At 36.4% G+C, this 27349-nt stretch overlaps 1 protein-coding gene across 5 annotated transcripts in view; it reads left to right on the top strand.

The window, feature by feature from the left end:
* Positions 1-27349, top strand: part of EVI5 (ecotropic viral integration site 5) — a 76448-nt gene that overhangs the window by 10822 nt on the left and 38277 nt on the right. For 2 of the 5 annotated variants that reach the window (XM_035537780.2, XM_035537781.2), the window contains exons 3-16: positions 4333-4522; positions 7610-7834; positions 8828-8902; positions 9480-9605; positions 10356-10499; positions 11555-11644; positions 11750-11847; positions 13154-13214; positions 15085-15138; positions 17510-17542; positions 18076-18222; positions 24453-24587; positions 26442-26582; positions 27099-27257. In XM_035537780.2, the coding sequence (XP_035393673.1) occupies positions 4333-4522; positions 7610-7834; positions 8828-8902; positions 9480-9605; positions 10356-10499; positions 11555-11644; positions 11750-11847; positions 13154-13214; positions 15085-15138; positions 17510-17542; positions 18076-18222; positions 24453-24587; positions 26442-26582; positions 27099-27257 (1678 nt within the window). The remainder of the gene's footprint in view (positions 1-4332; positions 4523-7609; positions 7835-8827; positions 8903-9479; positions 9606-10355; positions 10500-11554; positions 11645-11749; positions 11848-13153; positions 13215-15084; positions 15139-17509; positions 17543-18075; positions 18223-24452; positions 24588-26441; positions 26583-27098; positions 27258-27349) is intronic. The other 3 variants (XM_035537782.2, XM_035537783.2, XM_035537786.2) reach the window with 3 other exon arrangements.

The raw sequence follows: 27349 nt of genomic DNA, 5'->3' as shown, positions 1-27349 counted from the left end.
TGTTAAAGGAGGTTGGGTAAAAACTTCATGGCAGAACACCTTCATTTCAAGGCCCCTAAGTTAAAGAATTGATGTTCTTGAGATGTGTGTTTTAGATGCTCTATTTTTGTGGAATGTTCGAGGGTGTCTTTCTCTTCCAGTCTTACAGGAGTGTTTATAACAGCCTCTTATCTGAAGAACTTACACTGGAGCCACATGGTCTTCAGTATTCAATTTAAAATAGAGTATCATAGGGTTGAGACTCTTGTATAAACTCACCTTCTTAAATAAAAATGATATTCTGTTAGCTTTTTGAAATCTGAAAGACCTCAGAAGCCCATTGTTTTCTTGCTTTCCACTATACAACGTGCTCACGTTTAGCCTTTAGCATGTTACTTGTTTACTGGTTTACATGGGGTAAAATTCAGTTTATAAAATTTTTAGTTGGAAACACTAGAAGAGCAGCTCTGCTCTTCTGTTACTTATACAGTTTAAGGGCTCAAACAATATTTCAGTTTGTGTTCTGTAATTTAGTCTGGATCAGGATATCTAGTCTAGTACAGGTACAGTTAATAGAGGAGGCTTTGCATCTTCTCCAATGTCGCGTGGCTGGAGACAGTGTTCAACCATCTATTATTTGCAAGAAATAATAGGTGCATTCTGCTGGTATGCTAATGGTGACTGGTGCATAATACCTTAATTTCATGAAAGGTAAATCTCTAATTAGTCTTTCTTGTTCTTCTGGACTTTTTTTTTTTGCATAGGCTGCCGTTCTCTTTGCAGCCTTTGCATGCTTGTATGTTTATCTGCACCATCTGCGTTTAAGATCCAACTTTTGTTTGGATCAGTTGCTATTGACTTGCACAGTCATTGCAAATTGACAATCTCATTCAGAAATAAAATTGGACCATATGATTTCTTAAGGCTGAATTTCTAGAACCCTTATTTCCACTCTTGAGGCATGATTTTTTTATCTGGCCTCTTGCAATGTTTGGTTATATTTGACAAGTATGTTTTAGTAGCCTATGAGAGGTTGACGGTAAAGGAGAACTTGAGTTCCAATAGCTTTCAGACTTACTGAAGCTCTATAGCTATCTGCTGCCTTCCGTTGAAGGTTGCTGTCCCTTGTGCTTCAGGAAAGTGCAGAGACTGACAGTTGAGCTCAAACTGGCTTTTGCTCCAGCATCTATTAGCTTGCTGGACTTTGCAGTGAGGCAGCTGTGGTACTTGTGGTTTTCTTCTACTGATTTAGTTGTGAGCATAGTCTCTTTCAGTAGAGGAGAAGAGTAACTGGAAGGAGGGGCTAATGCCACTGTGTCTTCTGGCATGTCTTCTCTCATATCCGTATTCTGCAGCCTAATAGTAATGCAGTTTACAGGGAAGTTCTTGATGAGGAATGGAAATCTGCTTCTAAACCACCTCATCCTTTTTCCTTATGGTTTATGGGATGGTCGCTCCTTTGAGGATGTATTATGTGTAACTTTTTTTTACCATGCTAGTAGCAATTCAAAATTTATTAAAAGAAGAAAAAAATGGAGGTAAGTAGTTCTTTGAAGAAAGCTAATTGGCATTTAATCTGAGATTTTCAGCTCTGTTCATGACCAAGGGACTAACTTATATACGAAAAGCAGTAATATCTGTTCTTTGGACTGCTTATCTGTGTTAGGGCATAATGCTTCTGCCTCTAGAGTAGTCATATTACACCCTGTAGTTAGACTAGTTTGCTTGTTGAAAGCTGCATGTGAACTTGGGCTTGCTAATCTTCTTCACGTTAGCTTTTTGCATTTAGTAAAAGTTAAGAAAACTTGTTGGGTTTCATTTGATTTTTTTTTAGCTAGATCTGTTGTTCAATCCTATATTTCGTCTTTTTTTGTTGATGAATTCTAATCAAAGTCTGTCCTATCAGTTTGCATTAAATGTACCTTTTCTTGTGAGATACAATACTTTAGAGCACCAAGTTTTTATTTATTTAATCATGTGAGGTGCACTGTAGTTTAGGAACAGTTTGAATCTGCATTTTAGCACAGTGACACTTTGGCAAGGAATTGTACTCTGAACACAGGGAAGTTCTTGTTTCTGCTTAACGGAAGAATAGCTGGTGATGGATAACTTTAAAGGTTTCATTTCCATTGTTGACTTTCATATGAATAAGAAGAATTTGAATTTTTTAAACAAGTTAGAGACTGAAAGAACTCAAACTGTATCAAGTTATGAAGGTATCAAGGATTCTATAATCCAATTATACTGAAAGCCTCCTCAGAATAGTGAGGTAGCTCAGTCCAGAGTCCTGTTGGAGTTGTTTGGCATTAGTAAATCATTTATGAAGTTTTAGGTGAAAGAAAACAGTCACTGAACACCACGGAACTTGCATGTTACTTGCTTTATAACAAGTTTCCCATTTATAAATGTATGGACAATGAGCTTACCCAGGTAAGGTCAAATTACTGAAATCTGGCATAACTTTTATCAGAAGTTGTGAAAACTGAAAGTAACTAGTTAGAGCCTTTTACAGTTATAAGGGTTTTTGTAATTGTATTTATAATCATAATGTTTCTTCTGTGCTTGTTTTTCCTCTGTCATTACTTTGATCTTTTGATACTGGCCCAGGCTGGTAAAGGAATTCCAAAATGTTTTTATTAAGCATAAATCAGGTTTCTAAACATATTTTTGATTTTTTTCTTAAAATGAGATTTTTCTGCATTGTCTTAATATGAACTAAATCGAAATCAATTGTGAAAAAAAGCTTGAAGTTTGTTTGAAGGCCATACTATTTAACCTTTCTCTAAACAATGAAGTACTTCTGCAGAGACTGTACTTGTTATTTTCATTAATGAAAATACATTTTTCCTAATTTGCATAAAAAACAATAGGTGAAAGCTAGGTGCAGGGAAAGATAACATAAATAACTCTACCTTGGTCGAGAGCTTGAATTGTAGGTACTCCGAAACTTGTGTAGAAGGGCTATAACTTACTAAATATCTAAAACCTGACTTGGCCTTGCTAAAATACTGGAAGGTTTTTAGATTTTGTGCAGATGCATGAGAAATTAATCAACCATATCTGTCTGCTTTACAGATGTTAGAATTCTTGGAAGTTTAAGCACAAATAAAACTGATACAGCAAAACACTTTTTTTTAAGTTACTCTTCAATTCTTGCTCTTAGCTAACATGTGGTCTAAAAAAAAACCTTCCCCCCGCTTATGGGGCTCAGTATGAGTTGAGGATAAACAGAGCAGGCCTTTTTGCCACGGATCCCCATCTGTCTCTACCTCCTTGCAAAACTGATGGTCATAGCAGCCAGCTAGCGGGGAAATCCGTGAATTTTTCTTCTTCCAAAGCAGAAGCACTGAGGTTGCATCCTCCTGTAGGAGGCAGCACAGGTTAGTGCCCTGAAGTCTGTAGGAACCTGTCCAGCACTTGGCACATCTTTAATATACCTTACTACCTGATAATCAGAGAAGTTCTCATGTCTGAGCTCCAGGCTTTAATTACCCACTCATTAGCTGTACTAACAGCTGTTGTTGCCTGGTTCATATTCTTTAGGTCTGAGACTTCTCTCATGCACTTAGAAAACACCATGTTAATTTGAACAGTTGTCAGCAAATTTCAGGCATTCTAGAATTGCTTTGAGTTTTAATTATTCTGTCTGTATTTACATTGTCATTAAAAATATAATGAAAATGTGTAAACGGATGGCTTTTTTGCAGGCTTCTTTTGTCTTTGCTTTAAAATTACTGTCTTTTCTAGGACTTTTGACATTTGACACTATTGTTAGGATATTGAGTAAAGATATTTAACTTGCTTGTGTTTGTGTTCTTTTTGCCAGTGTGATGCATGACAGCCCTATTTTTTTGGTCTGTTGCTAGTAAAATCAAATCCTCTTGCTGGTACTTACACCTTAAAATAAAACTCACCAATATTTCCTGTAGGACTGTTAATCTCTAGTTGGTAAATGTGTGAAAGAGTTGGACTTGCAATGCTTTTGTACTTTCTCTAATTTGATCTTTTCACGTTTTAAGATCTAGTTCGTGAGATCACAAAGAACTTGTATTAAAATCTTACTTCTGTTAGTGCTGATGCATTTTTATTCCTTTTTTGAAAGGCTGCAATGTAAGGTGCTCTTCTGTCTTCAGAATTACTTGAACTCAAGAAAAAACAGTAACATTTCTCAAATTTTTGAAACATTTTTGAATATTTTTCAAACTTTTCAAATTTAGTATGGGCGGAAAAACTGTACTGCTGAACCTCTGGATGCATTCTTTAAGAGTTTAAAGAACTGGCTTGTAAACAAACTACTAATAGTATGATACTGTGATAAGAAGGTCTAATTTTTTTTGCATGCTTTCTCTGCAGACTCCTGGAAACTGATAGCAAATCCTTGCGATCAGTAAATGGGTCAAGAAGAAATAGTGGATCTTCTCTTGTATCTAGCTCATCAGCTTCTAGCAATCTCAGCCATCTTGAAGAAGACTCGTGGATCCTGTGGGGGAGGATTGTGAATGAATGGGAAGATGTACGGAAAAAGAAAGAAAAGCAAGTTAAGGTAGTAGCTGGATAGCTTTTGTAGGATATATTTGTAATGTGATATAAGTGATAGCTTTTTATTTTCCTGTGGGCTTTATTCTTTTAGATAAATATGTAATAGAAGCTTCTGATTAATTCTGCTTCAATTCCTAAGACTTTGTGCTTCCTACATAACCATTACTAGGCTTTAGTTTTGCCTAGTACGTCTTATTGAAATTAGATGCATACCAGAGATTTCAGCATACTTGTAATGAGAGATCCCCTTGAACACAGGGGAGATAGATATACTACGTTTTCAAAATGGAATTACCTACTTAGTCATACAACAGCTGGATGCTATGATTATTTTCCCACTGAACAGCCATCTCTTTAAAAACATTATCACTAGAGGACTTGATTCTACTGTATGAAGATCTGATAGGAACTTAGTTTCATTGTGCGTGCCAAGTAACTTGACCCCAGGGATGACCTTAAGTAAAAGAACACACAGTTTCTGAACTCTGAGTCAACCAGACAAATTGTGACCAGTGTGTGTCCAGTCTGGGTCAGTTGTGGGTTTATGCAGCAGCAGAATCCAGTTATACTTCAAATTCAAACTAAAAAGCATCCAAGGCATTTAACATATCCGTGTTTCAGAAGCAGCAAGTACAGCAGCGTGGGATTTTTGTTCGTAGGCAGTCTATTCTGCTTTGGTTCTTTATTGGCTGTAGTCAGTAGTTTTATGTGCAGAATACAAATTTCAAGGTCTTTTGAGCAGTTTGAAGTGCGTGTGTGTGTGTGAATAGGTTGTGGGAAGGCAGAACAATGGGCTAAAGCAAAGTATCTTTTATGTGAAGCAGTTGTGAAGAAAGAACATGACTTGAGAGAGGAAACAAGGGATGCAAATGAATTCAAGACTTTCTGCTTGCATAGGGAAAACAGTTTCTGGAAAGGTGTTCCCAAAAATGCCATGAAAAGAAGGCCACGTGAACCTTGCAAAAAAAAAAAAATAAAAGGCACAAGTGGGATGATAAGTAGATCTGGTTGGATACGGTTCAGTGTTTGAACTGCCTGCATGTGGACATTTTAAAGTGTCATGTGTCACTCACTTTTACTGCTGGTCAAGTATCATTTAGGGAGTGTTTGACTAACTTTTAGTAAATATTTAAATATATTGCTAGTGAGTTTTTCACTGCTTGTTAAATAATTCTCAGGTGTGTTTTTGTTTTATGTGTTTGTCAAAAGTCAACCTAAGCTTTGTTATCCTGTAATTAAAATGGAATATGGGAACATCCATACCTTTTTCAGGATGGTATTAGTAGGTATGATTTTTAGCAGCACAGCCATCTCTTTGTTTTGACTATAAAACCTAGTTTGAAGTTATTAGATAGCTAGTAAGTCCTTGAAACTTTAGGCGTATATACCTTCTTGTGTATGTGGTAAGTTCCATTTGTGTGTCTTCGTTCTGCTTTGGAACGTGCTTCCTCTTTATGGGGAGATTCTGAAAGAAGACAAGTCCTGCATTACAGTATGCATAATACTATGTAAAATAACATCATCTTAGTGATAGTTATTAGGTGTGTTTTCCTAGGTGTGTAGGTGTTTTCTCTAGGAATGTGAAGGTACAGACCCTGTTATTTTTGTCAAGCAGGTGCATGGTAACTTAAGGCAAGGGACCACTTGCTAATGCTTTGTTTTTATTTTTAGCCTTTCTGAGTCATTAGATGACTCATCTGCAATCTGATAGTGTGTTGTTGACATACCAGCTTTCCACATCTGTCTCTAGCTATTATGTTAGGCTTGTCTTGGAGTTGGAGATGTAGGAAATAATATTGAGTGTCACAGTTGTGTCATAGACTGGACAAATAGTTGAAGTGACATTACTAGGATGGTTCTGAAAATGGCTGGATATCTTGTGGATGTTAGAAAGCTGAGGTCAGTGATGTAAAGCTCCAGTGGCAGAGTTCAAGTTTAATAAGTAATTCAAAGCAGGAGTGTCTCTGAATGTATCACTGTTGAATTAACTAATCTTTCTGGCTTGGTATCTTCCTGTTTGGAGAAGTAGGAAAAATACTTGGATAAATAGGAACAGGAGGAAGCTTTGCACAATAGAAGATGACTGGCTTCAGAATAAATACTAGTGAGCAAAATAAACTATCATGTAGGAGACAGCGTACTTAATAACAGTTCTTAAGGTTTAAAACAAGAAGGGGAATCTTCTAGTCTTGAGGAGGGGGTCTTCTAGGTCAGATTGATCCTAGTTGCAGAAAGTACTACTAAGTCTGTAAACTTCCTGACTCGTACTTTTTCATCAGTTTTTTTCAGATCAAGCAACAAAACTACTTCCTACTTGTGCTTTATGAAAAGACAAGTACCAAACTTGGAATCTGGTTCTCAGATCTATTTATCTGGGAAGGTTTGAGTTGTATGATACTTAGCTGGTGTTTTTTCTTGTTTTTGTTTTTTTAGGAATGTAAAGTTAGTTCAGTAGATGTGAACTTCATGTCTTCTTGGTACATCTTCTTGGTACAGTGTCAGAAAATAAATTTAAATACTTTCTTAAAACAAAAGAACTTGGAAATACTGGCACACAAGTGAAATTAGATGCATCTGTGAAGTGTGTCAAGTAACTTCCAATAGTAGTATTGTGCTATTTTTTTCTGATTGGCTATGTTGTGGTTAATTCCACTTTATTGTTTACTTGTATTTGGAATTATTTTTTTACCAGTAATTTATTGTATCTTAAACTACAAATATAATTAAGGGTGTTGTCTTCAGTACTATTTTGTGGAAAAATAACTACTAAATTCTGGGTCAGGGGAGTTCTTTTTTAAAAAGTATCTACTTTTTTAATATTCAGGTTTTTGAAGTAGCTTACAGGGGAAGGGGAAGAACTGCTTTTATTAGCTAATTTAGCCACTTAAAACGATGTGACTCACTTTAGTTAGCTGCCAGTAATCTATCAGGCTACAACAGAGGCTTACACTTCATGAACTACGTGATTGGTTTGTGACACGTTGTGAACATTTTCTTGTTGTGAGGAAATGAATTCCTTGAAATGTTATGCTCTTTAGGCTTATGCTTATTTTCAGCAAGTAGTAATTTTATATCCTTCTTTATGCTTTAGGAGCTTGTTCGAAAAGGGATACCTCATCATTTCAGAGCAATTGTTTGGCAACTGTTATGCAGTGCTCAAAGCATGCCAATAAAGGATCAGTATTCAGAGCTTTTGAAGATGACATCTCCATGTGAGAAACTAATAAGAAGGGATATTGCTAGAACATACCCTGAACATGATTTTTTTAAAGAGAAAGACAGCCTTGGACAGGAGGTTTTGTTTAATGTAATGAAGGTAAGACAGTATTTCAGTCCTTGAAAATAATTTAACATGCATGTGTGTAGAAGTTTGGAAATAATTTGCATTGTAGTAACTGAACTTGCGTCAGTTACATGTGTTCTAGTTTTTTAAACTAGTTCCGCCTACCAAATTATATTCCAGTTTCAAAGATAGTTTTGAAATATTTCTATAGTTAATGATTTTGTAAGAGATTTAAAGCATTTGCCCACTAAACATACATTAAAACAATCACAGGGTTACTGCTGAGACTATAATGGAGTAAAGTGTACTGTGAAGCAAGGTAAACAGTTTACAATGAGAACACTGTAAATCAGAACTAGCACTTGGTTTAAGTGTTTCTGAACCTGTATGCTGTAACAGAAAATGGCAGATGCAGGCTAACGTGCAGCACCTAGTGCCTAAGCACAAAATGAGAACACAATCCTAAAATTAAGTTGTTGTTGTTGTATTGCCTCCATTGTACCAGAGCTTAAATTCTGAAAGACTTTTTTTCCATAGCACAGTTTTTACAGAGAAGTTAGCAGGTTTCTAAATCATAGTAACTTCTATAATTCCAGGATGAAGGTGCAGCATGCATGGAAACCAATACATTTCTTCCACCTGTAAATAAAACTTCAGATTTTCTTTTCTGAAAAGAACTAGTGTTTCTCTGTCAGGTCTCCTGTAGAAGTGGTAATGCTGTGCAGTTTGTATGCCAGTTCTCTCTTACCTTTGTATACTCAGCAAATTCATGTAGGTGAAAACTGCAAGCTTTTTTTAGGTGTGCTTTAGTTTGTGCTTTCAAAGCCATCAGAGAGCAAAGTTTATACTCCTTCATAGCTGCAGGTAGCAACTAAATATCTGACCAAAACTTCTGAATGGAACGTCTGTCCTCTCTGGATTTAGGAGAGGAAGACCAAGTTATTAGCAAAATAATAGCATGCACTATTATTTCATTCCACTAATAATGAGACTAATTGTTCAGAGTCTTAAAACTTTATTTTGTAGGCTTATTCTTTGGTGGATCGTGAAGTTGGATACTGTCAAGGAAGCGCTTTTATAGTTGGATTACTGCTTATGCAGGTAAACATGGTGTTAAAATGTGAACGTTTAAAATCCCAGCTAGAATGCGTCATTGTGGTGGGTGGGGGTTTTGTAGATTTTTTTTAAATAATTTCTGTTACAATGCAGTTGTCAGGGGCTGCCACTTACTCTGCAAATCAAATGAGACTTACTCTGTGTAGTCTTTACCAAGAAGATACTACCTTTCTGGGTGAGAGAATACACTTATTTCCCAGAGCTAAGATAGGATTGCAGAATGTTGTTTAAGATATTAATGAAATTCTCACTTTCATTTCTGTTACATGGAACCTCCTCTAAGTTCAAATTAAACTTCACAAATTTTATAATCCTCAAGTTGCCTTTTGCTTTATAAGCTAGGGTATATTATAAGGAATTTGCAGACCTCCGTTTCAGTTTAGATAGGATTTAGATAGGATTCAGTATATACAAAAAGGTTATTATAGTAATTAGCTATAAATACCTCTTTACAGAGGGGGAAAAGAAAAGAGCAAACACAAAACCCTAAATCCTCTCCATCACCCACTCTATCCTTACACTTTTCCTGAGTTTTTACGGTGTTTTGTTTGTTTTAATATAGATGCCAGAAGAAGAGGCGTTTTGCGTGTTTGTTAAATTAATGCAAGATTACAGACTACGAGAACTCTTTAAACCAAGCATGGCTGAACTGGGCCTTTGTATGTACCAGTTTGAATGCATGATTCAGGTACATACAGAAATCTATTGGACTTCTTTTCAGTAACTAGTAATAATGGACTTGGAAATTACACTTAAAGAGCAGGCATGTGTGACTAATAAGCTGTTCTCTGCCAGTAGCTGGTTTCAGGACTTCATCACATAGCCACATGGATATACTTCTGTACTTTTTAAACTTTGGCAGACTCTGTCTGGTTTTAAATGTTGAAGCGTGAGGATTTGTGGTGCTGTAGTTTAGGCATGTGAATGTTTAATCCTTTTTGTATTCGAGATTCAAAATTCATATCTTCATAGTCAATTTACAGCCCTTTAAAAAAAAAAAAAAATGACAGAAAAATAGGCTTGTGTTTTTGTAATATGGTTCCTAACATGAGGGTGTCACATAGTGAATGATAAGACATGGGGATCTGGCTATACCCTGGATCTCTCCAGCTCTTTCTGTAGCCTAGCCCATTCTTAAGTGTGACTTAAGGATTTAGAAGTTTGTGACTATTAGGATCAGGAAGTGTTCTTGTAATCTGTACTGTGTAGTGCAGAAATACTGTAGAGCATTCTATACTGGGACTTTTTGGTCGAACTGTATGTTTTCTTGTAATGTTATCTTTTCACATCCATATCAGATAACACTTCTAGTTGTGTGTTTTATATAGCTGTTGCCTGTGCTAAATAAGTTACCTTTTTTCTTGTATTGTCAAAACAATGTGCATATTAAAAACTACTGGCAAAAGCTTAACGTATATTTTCTTATTTTCTTTTCCAGGAGCATCTTCCAGAGCTTTATGTGCACTTTCAGTCTCAGAGTTTCCACACTTCTATGTATGCATCATCATGGTTTTTAACTATATTTCTTACAACTTTTCCACTACCAATTGCAACAAGAATATTTGATATCTTTATGTCTGAGGTAACTACTCAATACTCACATGCTCCATTTCAAGAGTAGATGTTAAAAGCAGTTATTTGGGTAGCAGTATGAATTCCATTCTGATGGGCAAATCTCAAGTATCCTTGTTTTTCAGGCCTTATGCTTAACAGATTGTTTTGTAGGGGATGAGTTTTGTGCACATAGCTTCTCGGGGAAGAGCAACTACATTTTTGAATGTAGATACTGTACTGTAGATACTGCAACTTCGTACTCGAAGCTATTGAAGAGTTACTCTATCTGTCAGAAGTTCTGGATCCCATGCAATGGTATCACACAACAGGGGACATCAGTTTTCCAGTATTTTGGGGTAGAAAGTAATTCTGCTTTCAGGCCAAAATTAAAGTTCCATGGGGATAAGGAGATCAGGAAGAGGGAATGTTGGCAAAACCATTGCACAGAAGATGAGTAGGCAAAGGAATTTATAGAATTAATCATTGGCATTATTAGTATAACATTGAAAGCATATTTAGAGGTAGAGCTTTGAGTGGTTGTAATTAGTAACAAACCAAAGCTTATGATCTGTTTACAACCTTCCTCTGCAATAATATTTTAAGGAAATATTAAGTCAAAAGTGGATCCTCTTAGCTGACACTCTACATACAGTGTCTTGGACATTCCTGAGTTGGGTATTCCTGTGCATCTCTTTAAATAGTTAATTGCATTGTATCACATATGAAATTAAAATATCCTTTTTTGAGAAGTACCTATCTTTTGTTCCTTTTTTTCCCCTCTTCTACTAGATATGTTTTATACTTTTGATAAAGCTCACATAAAGAACAACTGTCATTCAAGATATTTTTACCTCAGCCCTAGCCTCTCTGAGGAGGATCTGACATCAGGACAAGTAGCCTGGCTACTTGTCCTTCATACAAAAGGAACTTGGGACCAATTTGTTATTTAGAGATTTTTCAATTTCCCTCTTTCTTGTTTAGGAAACTGGATGAGCTTTCCAATGTTAGTAAATAATAGAATCATCCTATGCTGTTGGTAATGCTATGAATAATTGTTGGTTATTTTTTAACTTCTGTTTTCAGGGTTTAGAGATTGTATTTCGAGTAGGTTTAGCTCTACTTCAGATGAACCAAGCAGAATTACTGCAACTTGACATGGAAGGAATGTTACAGGTAAGTTAAGGTTGATATAATTGTAAGAGATGCCTGAAATGTGTAGTGTGTGTATTTCTTTGCACCTACTAACTGTATGTAATCTTGTGCTCTGATTGCTTTTAGCACTTTCAAAAGGTCATTCCACACCAGTTTGACAGTGGTCCAGACAAATTAATCCAAGCATCCTACCAAGTCAAATACAATGCAAAAAAGATGAAAAAGTAGGTATAACAGTTCGAGAAAAGACTGCTATTGCTTTGGGTTACTGTTTGTTTGTTTATTTAAAGCTAGTTGTTCAGTACTTCACTTTGAATTTTCCGTGTTTAAATTGTGGGGGACTTTATTACTGTAAACGGTTAGGACTGAAGTTCTGTTTGCAAGAGAATACTTCTAAAGCAGCTTTTGCTGTTTTTCTTGGATGTAATAGTTATATCTCACCTAACCTAAAAATCTTGTCGAGGAAAGCTGTAGGTTATTGAAAATCATGGAACTTCTGTAAACAGGATTTGAGTAGAAAAAGCGGTGTGGTGTGGGATACGTGTGGTTTTGTTTCTTTTTTTCTTGTGAAGATGAAGTAGAGGAAGGGATTTTAAACTTAAGAATTTAGGCCAGATCATAATAAGGTGTTTAGTTTACCGAATGTATGTGTACTCAAGATTATTGCTGTTTAAAATACAAGTTGATTAGATTTTGCAACACCATTGATAATTTTAAGATAATCTTGGTTTTGGGTTTGAAATTCTGAGCACACTGCTACCTTTTTTTAAGGTTAGTTGCATGTCTTCATTTTTCCGCCTTCTGTAACAAGCCAGTTTGCATACTTCCTGCTTTTCCGGGGTTACATTTGGCAATTCTTCTGTTCTTAAGCTGGGCCTTTATTGCAGTGCAAGAACAGCAGAGGTACAGATTTGTGGCAGGGTCTTTCAAAATAAATTTGCCAATTCTTCTGTCAGCAGTCCATGATCAGTACTGTGGAGTGAGCAGTCAGTGTTCTTTAAAACAGAAGTAGTAACAAAGCTTTCAGGGAAAACGCTTTCTGTGAAAGCCAATACTTCTCATTTCAAAGTCATTCCTAATAAAAAAAAAAAAGTGAAAATGAGGTTTGTTGGAGAGGGAACAAAACTGTTTTTGATTAAAATTTTTTTCCTTGCATCTCTTTGCATCCTGCTGTTTTCCAGGTTTTCCTAGCTCTTTTTTTTAGCTGAATGTATTGAATTGATTATTGTATAACTGCACTGAATAGTTGTTATAGTTCCAAATCACTGTCACTGCAAATGTGTTATCAAAATTATACATGGAAGCACCTGCACTTCAAAGTGCAGGTTCACAGTATGCCTACAGAAGTCTTTGTGTTTAAACTAGTTTAATGTCCAATCCAAGTATTCACAGGAGGAATGTATTGGCAACTTTCAAGTGGCTGTCTAAACAGAGGAAATATCAACCTCTGTGTTCTGCTGTGCTTGTTAGCTATTAGACCAATTACCTGTCTAATTTTTCTAATCATCCTTTACGATTTCCAATTTTTAGGTTAGAGAAGGAATACACTACAATAAAAACAAAAGAAATGGAAGAACAAGTTGAAATTAAAGTAAGAGATCCTCAACAAATTTATTTGTGAATCAGCTTTTCTGAGATGTGGGTTACATGTCTGGTCTGTATATCATGGAATCACAAAATGTTTGGGTTAGAAGGGACTGTAAAGATCATCTAGTTCCACCCACCTGCCATGGCAGGGACACCTCCCACTGGTTCTGGTTGCCCAGGGCCCCATCCATCTTGGCCTTGAACACCTCCAGGAATGGGGCATCCACAGCTTCTCTGGGCAACCTGTTCCAGTGCCTCACCACCCTCTGAGTGAAGAATTTCTTCCAAATGTCTCACCTAAATCTACCATCTTTTCAGTTAAAATTATTACCCCTTGTCCTATCACTGCATTCCCAGGTAAGAGTCCTTCCCCAGCTTTCCTGTAGGCCCCCTTTAGGGCCCCCTACAGGTACCAGGAGGGAAGGACATGGAGCAGGACATGTAATTGAGGTCCCAAAACGTTTTTCAGCAGTGGAATTGTTCATAAAGGGCACTTACAGTGAAATTGAGACTGCTGGTGGAAAAATTTAAAGAAAAATCATTGGTGGAGACCTGCTGTGCTTAGTTCTCATTATTTGCTCCTTACTAAAGCTTGATTACAGATGACCTCGTTTATTGGAGCTTCGTTATATGCTGGCTCGGGTGTAGGTGTCCCGCACAGGTCTGGAAAACATATGTTAAAGGAGTTTTTATCACAATTCACTTAAGTGGTTTACCATTGACTTGAGATTTTTTTATTATTATTATTATTCGTTAGACCCAAGGTTAGGTGTCTTCTGTCTGCAGTCACTTTTTCTTATGGAGCTTCTGCAGTTGATATAGTGTGGGGAGCAGGGAGTGGTGGTGGAAAAACCTATAAGCTCAGCTCTGTTCTGAAAGGTTCATATTTTCCGAACTGACCTGCCTCCTGTACTGAATCGCTATATCTTTTTGCTTCTGTGACATAAAGAAACTTTTGGTATCTTTTTTTCCTTTTTCATAGTTCTTAAAGAAACAAACCCACAGTTAAAACTTGTCATAAAATATGGTCAGCTCCATGAGAAAAGGCAGTGGGAGAAGTAATAGGCTAGTGTGGTATACAGAGCTTGTTAGAGGGAATGAGTTGCACCCTTCCTTTTTCCTGTCCACTGCTGTTCATTTAGCTTTCAATATCAGTTTTAAAGTTTCTGTAGTTCTTGAGGAAAAATTCAATGACATGTACCTGGGAGCACAGAGATGTTCCATGCTTTTTTGGACAGTTTATTCTAATAAACAGGTAGCAAAGCAGTTAGCACCATTCTTAACCTCCTTCAGGACCTGCTGGAGTAGCTTCTCAAGCCATGATTTACAGGAAATGCACTAGTAAAATATGCAACTCAGTACAATTATTTTTAACTTCTGAGGCATTTGAGGTAAATAACTCTCAGTACAAATTCTTACAGATGAAATAACTTAAGAAAAATTACATAATCCTTTTCCTTCCAAGGAAAAGGAAAGATACCTTTGTAGCATCTCACTAACCTGTCCTAGTTCAAGGAGTATATTTTCATGTCCCTTAACCATGAGAATTGTGTCAGTTTCATTTATGAAGAGGTTAAGTCTAATGGTGTGTGGTTAAACCCTTTGGTTCACCTGTACATCTGCTTTCATCTATTGCTGACACAAATACTTTCTTATAATACAATACCTTTTTCTTATCTTTGCTCCGTCAAGATAACTCGCATTTTGAGTTAGTACATGACATAAAAAGGATGTTTCAAAAGGCTGTCTCTACTAATTCTTGTATTGATTTTGATTTTCATAGGCAGATTTTTTTTAAAGTTAACCTGCTTGGCCTTTATCTGACTTTCCATTTATAACCTGAGAAATGTAATCCTGAATTGTTTACATTGCAGAGGTTACGAACTGAGAATAGGCTCCTAAAACAGCGCATTGAAACATTAGAGAAAGTAAGTATGTTAGTGACTAGATTTAATGTTATTTATACTTATATCAATGGTAATTGTATTATATGAAATGAGAATCTCATACCTATAGCTTTCTATTTTTCCGACTAATTTACGGTGTATACTAACAATGCTTAGTCAAAAGCATGGCAATAACAAAGCAATTAAGGTCAGTGTTTATAAATGTTTGTCTGATTCTTACTTGAAATTGAAGCATGTTTGACATCCAGGTTTTTGTAGTGCTTTTTCTGAACAAGGAGCATCTGTTCAGAGTACAGAAGGCTGCATGAAATAGTGGAATGCTTGGGTAGAGAAGTCTGAATTTCCTGGGTGTTTTATGTAGGAGCTCAATGACAAACTTATTAATGGTCAGAGATGAAGATGAAAGACTGTCATCACTAATGAATACAGCAGTAAAGGTGCATTGTTGCAGCGTTCACATTCAGTACAGGACATCTGCCATTAATTAGTCTTGCACTGTTTTTGAATTGTTGCATAAGCTTAAGGTACATGGGAGGTGGAAAGAATACCATTTTAGGACTTACTTCTCACAGGTTTAGTCTGGAATAGAGTTCTGTTAGCCTTCTTTAACTGGGTATAATTTTGGAGTATGTGTGATAACTGTCTATAAATTGCTAATACGCAGGCATTGTTCTCAGATAGCCTCTCCATTCTGGTATCTGGTGTGCTTCCTGTGACAGATTGCATCCAAGCTGGTCTGCTCTAGAATGAAAGCGTTCTCATTCATCTGAACTGCGAATAGCAACTATCTTTCAGCAAATTAAACTGAATGCTCTTGAGTTGCAGGGAATTGCTCCTGTTTTACAGGGAGGAAAAGAGCAGACTGAATTTAGAGTGAAATAACTGAAAGATGTCACATTTTGGATGTTAAATCCATTGTGGTTTCTTGGAGAATCAGTGAATCTATGCTAAATTATAATTAATTGTGATTTCTGAACTTAATTTGGAAAAGAAAAAATGCCCATAATGAGGATATCTTGTGAAATAAAGCTGTGACCAAAAATACAATTTTGTATCTTCATTCCAAATACTGTCTTCATTTCAAATACTGAAATCTTGATTAAAAATAACTGAAGAGAAGCAAAATTTTAAAAAGTTCAAGACTGTAGCAATTCACATTAGTAGGTTTGTGGCAAACTTAGAATAGTAAATATCTGTTTTCATGCCTAATATGCAGAGGTTTGATTTTTTTTTTTTTGAATTTTTGATTAGGAACTCTGATGCACTGTCAAGACAACAGCACTTTTGTAAATTCTGTTTTTAAAGTTTCAGAATTCACTTCCAGACTATCCCAGTCACATTGGAATACTTCAAAATTGAAAAATATCATCTATTAATTATCTTCATCAGAAATTCTTATCAAGACATCTAAGTCAAGGTCATAAAGTGAACAAATATTCAGTTCTTCTGTTGGAAACTTTTTTTTTAAAACTTTCCCCATCCTAACATACATGATTTAGTTGCAATTTCCTTAGTGTACCATGACAAACATCTTACCTTAAGATGTTACCTTACTACATGTAAGTAATAGCTCCTATGAGCCAGTTGAAACTTTGTCCTTGGAATTTTTATTAAGACTAAATAAGGTTTAACTGTCTGTGAATAGATGCGTTCTGTCATAGAAAATGCAAAAAATGAGTGCTTACAGAGTGATAGAGAGGAAATGACTTTCATTAAATGTGTATTTCCCCGGTGGTGCAGGGGGTGGGGAATGTAGTGCTTGTCAGCATGCATAAATTTCTTTCTTGCAAAACTTTGGCAAGGGAGGAGAATCTATGAACTGTTTAATTGAGTTACTGCTAGAGTTTAGTGGAACAAAATATCAGCTGTCACAGTTGAAATTTTCTACTTGTCTGTCAGTTGCACCACTTAATTTCCCTGCTTCACCTTGATGAAAGCATTAGTTCTGCATGAATGTCTCAGCACTTAGTGGAGGTGCCTTTGTGCTCAGATTATGCCTTCCTTTCTTAATGTGGATGGACCACAGAGCAAGTCTTGCATTCATCTATTAGATCATATCAGATAACTCTTCTTAATTAAGAAAGCAAGCCATTCAGATAAAGGTAACCAGACTCCTGTAAGTGAGTTCTAAGTGTTACAGAGGTTGACTTTGAGACCACCTTGCGTCAAAGACCGCCTGGTACAATCTATTGCAGAAAGGCTGCTTCCTGTGACTTTCAGGCTGAGATGCCTGAATTTATATGAAGAGTTCTTTTCTTTGTAAAAAGAAGTTGCCTGTATAGGAAATGGGTAGAATTGGGGCATTTTCTTTCTCTACTCACTTTTTTTGTCACTATTATCACTCCTTTGTTTTTTTCTTTTCCTTATTCCTATCTGAATTTTTCCTTTATAGGAAAGTGCTTCCTTGGCAGATAGATTGATACAGGTATAGTCTTTTAGTCTTCTACTGTATGACTCTTTTTCTACTCAAAAAAAACCAAACTGTTTTAATGCATGCATATTTGCATGCTGCGCTCTATCCATGCCTTGATGATTTGGAATAAATATATAGCTAATCTCTTGTTTAATATACTAAAAATATAAAAATCCAATACCTGCACGTTATAATATTCTTTCTAACCTAATGTACTTCTGGTACAAATTCTTGTTACAAATGGATTGAGATGTATTAACACTAAAATTGAATGAATATTGCAAACTTAAATCTGTGCATGTACTACTGAGTAATATTGCATGAAAGGAATTTTATTGAATGCAGGTACACAATTGTGCTTGCTGAAAGGATACAGACTTTAACAATAAAGTCCTAAAGCAGCTGCTTAGTACTGCCTTGTCCAAAAATTTCTACCAATTCTATGCTGTTTGCAAAACCAATCTGATGAAATGAGCAGCTGAGTGTCACAAAGGCGGTCTTTCTTGGATTTGTCCTCAATTGCTTAAAATAAATTATGTCCTAAGGGACAAGTGACAAGGGCCCAGGAGGCTGAGGAAAACTACCTCATAAAACGGGAGCTGGCCACCATCAAACAGCAGAGTGATGAGGCCATTACTAAACTGGAGCAAGCTGAGAATACCATCAGGGAGCTCCAACACCAGCAGCAATGGGTAAGGAGCCTGGCAGCACATCATCTAATGTTTTTCATTCACTTGTGTTTGTTTTTCCTTGTCATGACGTGGTCTCTGTGCTGTCCTTATAAATGCTTGTGTATTGTGATTTGCCTTCATAAAAACTACACAAATTAGGCTACACGATATTTTGGTCTCTTACTGCGAGATGATGGAATTTATAACCCTAGGTAAATGCAAGTTATTAAAAAATTAAATAAAAAGCAAAGCCAAAACCAACACACAACCTCTTGGCAGCTCCTAATGCTAAAAATCTAGCCATTGCAAATTGTGTCACTCTGAATACCCAGATATGAGTTGATAATGCCATTGCCTGGCTTCTCATTTAAGTTGGTCCATTCCATGTTGATGTTTCTTCTGGGTACGTGCACTTTTATTTTTTTTCTGGCATGGTTAAATTTACTTCTTGCAAAACAAACAGAAAAGTATCATCCCTTGGTTTGGGGACAGACTTCATTATAAAGTGTGGGTTTATATGAAGATAGAGCAGGAAAATAACTGCCTGTTAGCAGCTATATGTAGTAAGTACTGTGTTTGTATGTACTGCGTGTTCTAGGTTGTATAACATGAAAGACTTCAGACAGTTACTGTGCAACTGAAGTTAACTTTCCCTAAGCCACCTATGCTTGGTATCAGAGAGAAAAGCAGTTTATGCAGTCTTCACTTGCTGAATAAACTGCGTGTTTGCAGTGTTGATGCAAATATGCTCATACCACTTATTTGAAGCAGTATCTAAGTACTTGTCTAAAGCCCTGGGTGCTTTAGGTGTATGCAATGCAATTTCATGGAACTACAGCATATTGCAACTGCTTACCAAATCCCTTATGGTCAGTACAGCAGTCTCTTTACATATCCTGTACCAAAACTCTGGAAATACTTGCCCTCCTTCATGGAAGGTAGAGAACAGATTTAATATTAGACTGAAATAAATTGTAACTTAAACTGTTCGTATAATACTGTATTTATTACCTCTGTTTAATGCAGTTCAGTGTACAAGCGATACAGCTTTTGGAGTAGTTGCGGGGAGTCATAACGGGGCTGTGACTCTGTAATGTGTAATGCTGATTTCTATTTAATTTCAGCAATTTCTTCTTGAAGAAAAAGCATGAAGAAATTATGACTGAGGAAGTTGGGGATGTTCTAGTAATGTTTGGCAAAGTTTTAGATATTCTATTTCATTTGCGAGATTACAAAACATGTTTATAGACTAGCTAGGGTTTTTAACTATCTAAATATGATAGTATGCTTAGAATTATATAGTAGTACACTTAGAACATGTCTTTCAAGGCATCCTAGTGACTGTTAATTAACTTTACTCTTTTGCATCTTATGAAAAGACCAAAAGGCCGTGTTAAAAATTCGTTTTGTGAGTTCAGTTTTAAACTTGCTGAACTCCATCTGTTAGGTAATCGATGGTTAATATGTTCAAAGCTAATGCTTTTAATTATGCTGGGGCATCTTATTAGGTAGCAATGGTAGAGAATCCTGGCAGGTTGACCAGGCATGGGAACTGGTCTTGACCAATGCTACAGATAACTGTGAATTGCTATATTGGCTGGATTTGATCTGTGAGTACAGAAGATCGAATATATATACTGCAGGAGTGGAGAGGAAGCAGTGCAAGAGTGGGCACTTAATTTATGCCTCATTTCCAAACTTGTGTGCTTGGCTTGCAGCCTTGTTTTTTTCCACTTAAGCATGAGCATGCCGGTAGGAAATGCTTGGTGCCGAGGCTGTAAATTCAAGTCATTATAGAGGGATTTTTGCATACTAGCTGATTAATTTTGACATGCAAGTTACTGTAATATGGTTCTGAAAATAGCTTGAATTAACTTAATGTGGTGAAAGTGTTATGGTTTGAGTTAATAGTTTCCTAGATTCTGCTGCACTAGTGAAATTTGTAACTGAACTACTTCCAAGCATGCTAACAGGAGCAACAAGTGTGAGCAGGTCTCTTGCACCTTGGGCACCACCTAGTGGGAAGCCACGAATTCCTTTCCAAATCTGGTGTTTCACTTCAGGCAGAACCTGATGGTGAATATTCTTGCCACATCCTAATGCCAGTAGCTCTTGACAGTACTCATTGTCAGTATTGCCTTATAGCTGTTCTGGTTGTTTTTTTCCTCCAGTTACTTTAGTTTCATTTACGGTTAGAAAAAATAATTGCATAGTGAACTTACTGCTACATATTATATAATGCCATAGAATTTCTAAGAAGACTAACATAACCTTAGTAAAAAGGATATGCGTTTGTATTTAAATATTATCTAAGGTTTCTTATATCTGTTCTGTGAGCTTTGATGGCATAAATTGGATGTCTTAAATGTAAATCTTGAAGGGGCCTACAGAGTGTGTGTGTGCATGTGAAGAAATTCTCCCTTACAGCACTTTTTTCGAAGGGTAAATATAGAGATGGGTAGAAAAACATCCTTCTGACATCTGACCCTGGAAGCCTTAATTACATGCAACTCTTCCTGTGCTGAAGTAATTGTAGGGAGTTTTCAGTTGAACCAGAATGACCTTATTACAGAGTCTGAAGCTTATTGTATCATTGTTTCCTGGTGTAAGGAAGGGAAATTCTGCTGTAGTTCTCTTGGATGACCTGAAAATAATGCATTCTCTGTATTTCTGAATATGTTTTAGGTCATTTGGAAGCTAGAGGTAGGGAAGATGGAGGAGGACGAAGCAGAAAATAGTAAGGTTTGAGATGGAGACTTCACATTTCATTTTACTCTGTACATCAGCTTTCACATCTTTGTAACTCTCAGTGATATGTTTTTAAAAAATAGCGCATAATCTTTACGACTTTTATATTGCTACTCAGGAAGAATATTTGTAAAGCTAACAACATTCTGAAGTGCTCTTAGAATTCAGTGCCGCAGCTGCTACTCAAACCTTTGCCTGAATGGTTTTGAAGAAAATGATACTAATCTATCTTCATGGCATGTCCAGTCCTTAAATGAAGAAACTTGTCAAAGGCTTCTAGATGTAGTGGGTAACCAAAAGATTAAGAAGGTGCTTTCTTCCTCATAGTGCTAGTGAACCAAGAACTATAGAAAGGAAGCTGTGCCTGACTTCAACAGAATGCAGAAAACCTTGTTCTGAGGTGTGTTAAGAGCGCTGGTGTTTGAGTTAGTGAGGGCAGGGAAACTGCTCTAACATACTCCTGATAACTCTGCTCTGGAGTGTGGGTGTGCTAGAGTACTAGAAAGGCATTTAGTGTATATAATTGCATGTAATCTGTTGATGACCACGGTAATATTAAGAACGGTTATGACACTAAAATCTCTGAATTTTAATATCTTAGGTTTTAAGGAATAATTGGAAAAAAATATGTCTAGTTTTGTGAAGCCAAGCAATGATTTCTTTCTTTAAGGAGTAGATGGCTGTAAAACTACATTTTAAAACTACATTTTTAGTACTTCATATTACAGAGGCATGTCTTCAACACATGCCAAGGAAATGGTGCTTTTGTGATAAAAAGATTGGGATGGTGCTTGGAAAGCTAGATTCATGTTGTTCTGTCACAAACACTGCAGCTTAAGGCAAATACATAAAAGCAATTATTTTTGCTGCTGAAGATGTCTGTCTTAAAGTAGAAAACTTTGAAGTTGTTTTGACTATAAACGTCTGTTAATTTTAATATGTAAGGATATGCATTTTTAAGAATTAAAAATCACAACTTTGAACTTCTGAATGTTGTTTTTAAATGGTTTGATCTTCGTTGTACTTCCTTGCCAGTCTCTCAAGACTAGGTTTGAAGGTGGGGGTTGTTTTTTTTTTTGTTTTTTTTTGTGGCAAAGTAGATAAATACTCCTAACATATTCCTTAGGTAGGCTAGGTCTAAAGACAGTTTTTTTTTTTTTTTTTTAAAAAGGGTGAGTTGTGCCTGAAACTGGATAAGTAACTTATCTTCTTACACTCAAGCATTCTTACGGTACTTGTTATTTGACAATCAGACTTTTTGTAGTCCAAAACTATTTATAGTAGGTGCATTATATATATTGCTCCAAAATCAGATATATTTAGTTCAGATCTGCTGTTTCCTCTGTTTCCTGGAAAGTATAGGAGGATTCTCTACCTGAAAAAAGCACTTTGTATTCATTCTTGTTTCATACCATCTCAGAAGGAGAATCTGGAGCAAGAAACTGAGTCCATTTAAGTTGCTGTCTGTATCATGTAATGAACTTGTACAAACAGCCAGGGAAGAAGAAAGCTGTTGGTTATCTTCTGCTTCCCCATTTTGCTTCATATGCTACTTATGCTCTCATATCACGTGAAGCAATTGTAGAAGTACATCAACGTCGTCTACCGATCGTCTCCTGTCATTCAAATCAGGGTTACCTCTGCTACTTGCTGAGGAAAGATAACATGCAGATTGAAAACAGTATGCATTAAATCCGTGTTGTGTAAGGGGAAGTTAAATATCCTATGATCTTTGTGTATTGTGTTCCTGGTGTGTTCAACTATACAGCTAAGCAGGATGAACTCTTAACTGTTCTAAATGGATAGCCTCAATAATATTAGACTGTTTGTGTATTTGCCTTCTAATGCCTTATATGCATCCCCTCTGTTATAGCTCCCTGTAGATGTATATCCTGTGTGTTTTAAGAAATGTAATAAAAATGTAACTGAACTTCAGGAGTTTAATTTACATGTTGAATTTTGATTAAATGGTTTAGTTGGCATGTAGAAGTATGAAAATGATAAACTTCCATGACCATGTAGTTGTGTGTGGTAAATCCTTATTTTGTCCTGTTAGTCTTTAGTTTGTGCATTGAAGTTCAGGGAATGTCATACCCTAATAGTAGTGTACGGAACTGAAGACTTCTTGTTAACTTTGTCAGCTGTTTTTATATGCCAAAAACGAAGTCATTTGCAAAAACAAAATAGAAATAGTTTTATGAAAGTTCATAGAGTATTAAAGTTGCATTGTTAATTGAATAAAACTTCATGTATGAATTCAAGTATAGTATTAATTTGTCACAATGTAGTTAAAAGCACCAAAGATGTGTTGAATAATTTCCCTTTCAACTGAATTTTGAGGGTAGCTATGCCTAGCCAGTAACTGGGCAGCTATGCTTTGGGGATTTCAACTTTGTTTTCCTAAATCAGGAATATAAATGGTGATTTAGGATGGCATAGCCTGTCAGGCAGGTCTCACAGTCTGTGATGAATCTCAAGTTACATTTTCTTTCTTGAATGACTTTAAATATTTTCTTACTATTGACTGGAGTGAAAAGTTAGGTGGAAGTTCTGAAATCATACTAAGCACTCGTATTCAATTGGATGTATCTGTTGAAAGAGACAGTTCCACAAAATTATACTTCAGCAAGTGGAAGGAAAGCTCTCACGTTAGCTCTGGTTAATCAACAATCCAAATGGTTAATGGTAATTAACTTGACTCAGATTGTGGGATTTTTTTCCTTCTCCCTGAAGTTTGGAAAGACTAACATTTAAGTTCTGAACTGTTGTCTTATTACTGGGGGAATGTTCAGGTGTGCAAAGCTGGCTGAGGATCATCTTGGAGGAAGTCCAGTGTTGAAAGAACTGAATTTGACGTAGCCTGGGCTTCTGCCATTTGTTTAGAAGAGGTTATACTGCTACTTATGCCTGGATTTTTTCACTTTAATCCACGGGGCTTGCCTTAAAAGAGAACCTCAGAAAGAATATGTTTAGTGTGAGCAATTAGGAGCGAGCCAAAGGTTGGAGTGGATTAAAGAAGCAAGCCAAAGTGATAGTGCATTGAAGTACATACATGACTTACTTTACACCCAAGGTTATGGAAGGCTTCTGTTGAATCCAAGTCTGAGTAGGGATCAATAGTTTCTTGTATTAACCTTGTAAATAATTGATCTTTCCCAAGCTTCTTTTTCTGCGTATCACAAAATAGCCACAGATCCTTTTTTTAATAACAATGAGAAGAAAGTGAGTTGTTGCTCATCAGTGCTACTAGGGGTCTAAGTCTGGTCCTATGTGTTTGGCTGTGTGTAGGTGCTGCTGTTTGAAAGGAATAGCATTAGGGCTCATACTGTTAGCAGTGAGGATGGATGTGTTAGTAGGCCTGTATAAGGTAAGCAGTTCTGGTGATCTTAAGGTGGTGTTCCTAATATTAAGCATTTGAATCTTTTTTACTCTAAATCTGGCACATAAAACCCACTTCAAACTATCTGTGCTTCATACTAAATGTATTTCTGCAAACTTTATAGCATAAATGCAGTTCACGATACAGTGAAGACTTTGTGCTACAGCTGGAAAAAGAGCTGGTCCAAGCCAGGCTGAGTGAAGCAGAATCCCATTGTGCTCTGAAGGAGATGCAAGATAAAGTTCTAGAGATGGAAAAGGTAAATCAAATCCAGACTCTCCTGGGTAAAATAGTATGAGAAATAGAATACAAGTCCCTGTAAGTTTGTGTAGTTGTGCTCTATACTTCTTATGTTTTCTTGATTGCAAGATACTTTTCAAAACTGAAGTTAATATAGCAAAAGAAAACATCCAGAAACACTGAAAAACACCAAAAAAAAAATCTGCTTGCACTGGGAAAGGTCTATGAAGAAAGTTCATTTTCTCCTCTTCCTGAAGCCCATGACACTGGAAGACAGATTCTGGTGGAGTCCTCATAATTAATGTTAACTGTTTCAAAATTATATCCTGCCATGAGCAGTTGTCTTATGGTAAGCTTTGAAGTGACATGAAATCCACAAATAGTTTGGGGATGAGGGGGAAGAAGAAAGAGTTCAATGTTACCTTTTGCAGGTGTTAAGTTCTTGAGTCTCTCCCACCTCCTGTTATGGGCAGGGAAAGAAGATGCGAAGGACAGTGGATAAAAATCTCCGCTGCTTTTCGGGTGACATCTCAGCTTGTAATTTTCTGTGCTGGAACTCCAGTTGTACTCAAACGATTTGTCAAACACTTTTCTTTGAAAAAAACAAAACAAAAAACTGCAAATAGAATAGAAGAAATCCAACTGACTTTACATAAAGCACGCTATTTAGCCAATGCATTGGCTTGGGAAATTGTTTCCCCATGGAAACCCTAAAAAGCTCTATACTCAAGAATGTGGCCAGAACTTACTAGTTAACTCCACTGGATTAATCTCACTAAGATTTCACTCTTTTATAAGGCGCTTGTTTGGGAACCTGACAGGCTAGTAGTGTGGTAGTTTTTACTCTACTGAATGCTTGTAAGAATTCAGCATCTAAATGATCGTTTTTTTTCAGAATTCTGTCAGTTCTTAAATTTGTCAGTACTTACAGCCTATGGTTTGAAGCAGATACTAATAAATGGTGTTTGTGTTCATCTTATATATTACTTAAAAAAAAAAATCTGGCAACTGTGACAGTACTAAGTATCTACAAAAATACTTGATTTTGCGGAAAACTACTACTAAAAAGTATAGTGGAAGGTGATAAAGTACAGTTCAACTTTTGAGTATTGAAGTCACTGGTGACCAGTGACTCAATGTAGGCCAACTGTAGTTGGGCAGACCATGTCCTTCTTCCTCTCTGTTTCTTTTACAGACTTTCATTATTATGCTTTCATCACTGTTTTACTTGCCCCACATCATTCCTGCAGTGTGTTTTGCTGTTTTCTGTTTAGCTTTCTACAGTCGGTCTACCTTTTCTCATGTTCTTCGTAAACATCCATGCACTTTCAGCTATCTGTAAGAGCTTTCCTTGACTAGTTATTGTTTTAAATATTAATGGTTGGTTCCTTTTGTCAACATACCTTTTCTGCCTTTTTCAAAGGCAGATGACCTACTTCCCAAAAACTAAACTTCCAGTTATTTTTTTTTCTTGTATGTCTAAATAAGAGATACAAATCTAAAGGTACAACTTCAGTTTCTCAATTGCTTTACTTTTATCAACTGGTTCAAAATCTTTCATGCTTATCCCCATACTGTTGATGACATGCCAAAAATAGTGTAAATAATGCTTTTTTAGGGATCCTGTCCAAGGAAATCTGGAAGTCAGAATACTTAAAAACCTTGTTAACTTGTTTCTGTAGTTGATGGTTTGAAGATGCTTAGACTCACTGCATGCAGGAACTTAGATATTTAAGGGATTTTATTTTGTAAGGGTTATGTCATTAAGAAGCTTTGGTTAACAATAAGTTATTCCATATATCTTTTTTTGAGTGGGTCTCACGAAGCACTATTTCATTCAAATACATACTTAAGAGGATGTTCCTTGTTCCAGAGGAACAGCTCTCTCCCTGATGAGGAAAATGTTGCTAGACTACAAGAAGAACTGATTGCAGTAAAGTTAAGAGAAGCAGAAGCTCTGATGGGTCTCAAAGAACTAAGGCAGCAAGTCAAAGATTTAGAAGAACACTGGCAGGTATGGGTAGCAGTGTACTGTTCCATTTTTTTTTTTCTTTTTATCGGTGATAATAAAGCAATAGACTGAAAATTTGAGATGTGTTAAATAAGAATGAGTGATTATGGATCAAGCCTATGAGGTAAGAAAGTCTTTAAATTAAATTGCCACAAGAATGTTATAGATGGCAGAAAGGCCTGTGCTACCAACCATTCTGGTAGGAAGGAAGTACTTGATCCATACTCCCACTTGCTTAAATTTTAATAGGAGCTAGAAGTAAGCAAAGCTCTCTTTCAGGATATACTTGCAATCAGCTGACTTACTGTAGTTGGGAAGTACTGTCTTTGGCTTTTTAACTCTCTGTTCTTAAAGCTAGTTAATTTGCATGGCTTTCTAGTTTGAGGAAAAACTGTAGCACTCTTAGCAACTGTGCACCATACAGCTGAGACACCAAGGAGTTCTTTGAAAGAAATTGCTTAAATGAAATTAGGGAACAGCAGGAAAGATCAGGTTTATCAGCAGTGACATGTTTTTTAGCGTCATCTAGCTCGCACCACTGGAAGATGGAAAGATCCTCCAAGAAAAAATACAGTGAATGAGCTACAGGATGAGCTGATGACAGTCCGATTGAGAGAAGCAGAAACACAGGCTGAACTAAAGGAGACCAAACAAAGAATGATGGAGATGGAAACACAGGTATGATATTGAATGCTGGCATGTGTGAATTGATCTGATTGGTATCAAATGACAAATATCAGTTACTGGTCTTCGCCATCTATGGGTGTGAC

Source organism: Cygnus atratus, chromosome 8 (genome assembly GCF_013377495.2).
Source record: "Cygnus atratus isolate AKBS03 ecotype Queensland, Australia chromosome 8, CAtr_DNAZoo_HiC_assembly, whole genome shotgun sequence".
In the NCBI taxonomy this organism is placed as follows: Eukaryota; Metazoa; Chordata; class Aves; order Anseriformes; family Anatidae; genus Cygnus; species Cygnus atratus.
The sequence above is the reverse complement of the archived record's forward strand: the minus strand, read 5'-3'. Positions and strand labels throughout refer to the sequence as shown.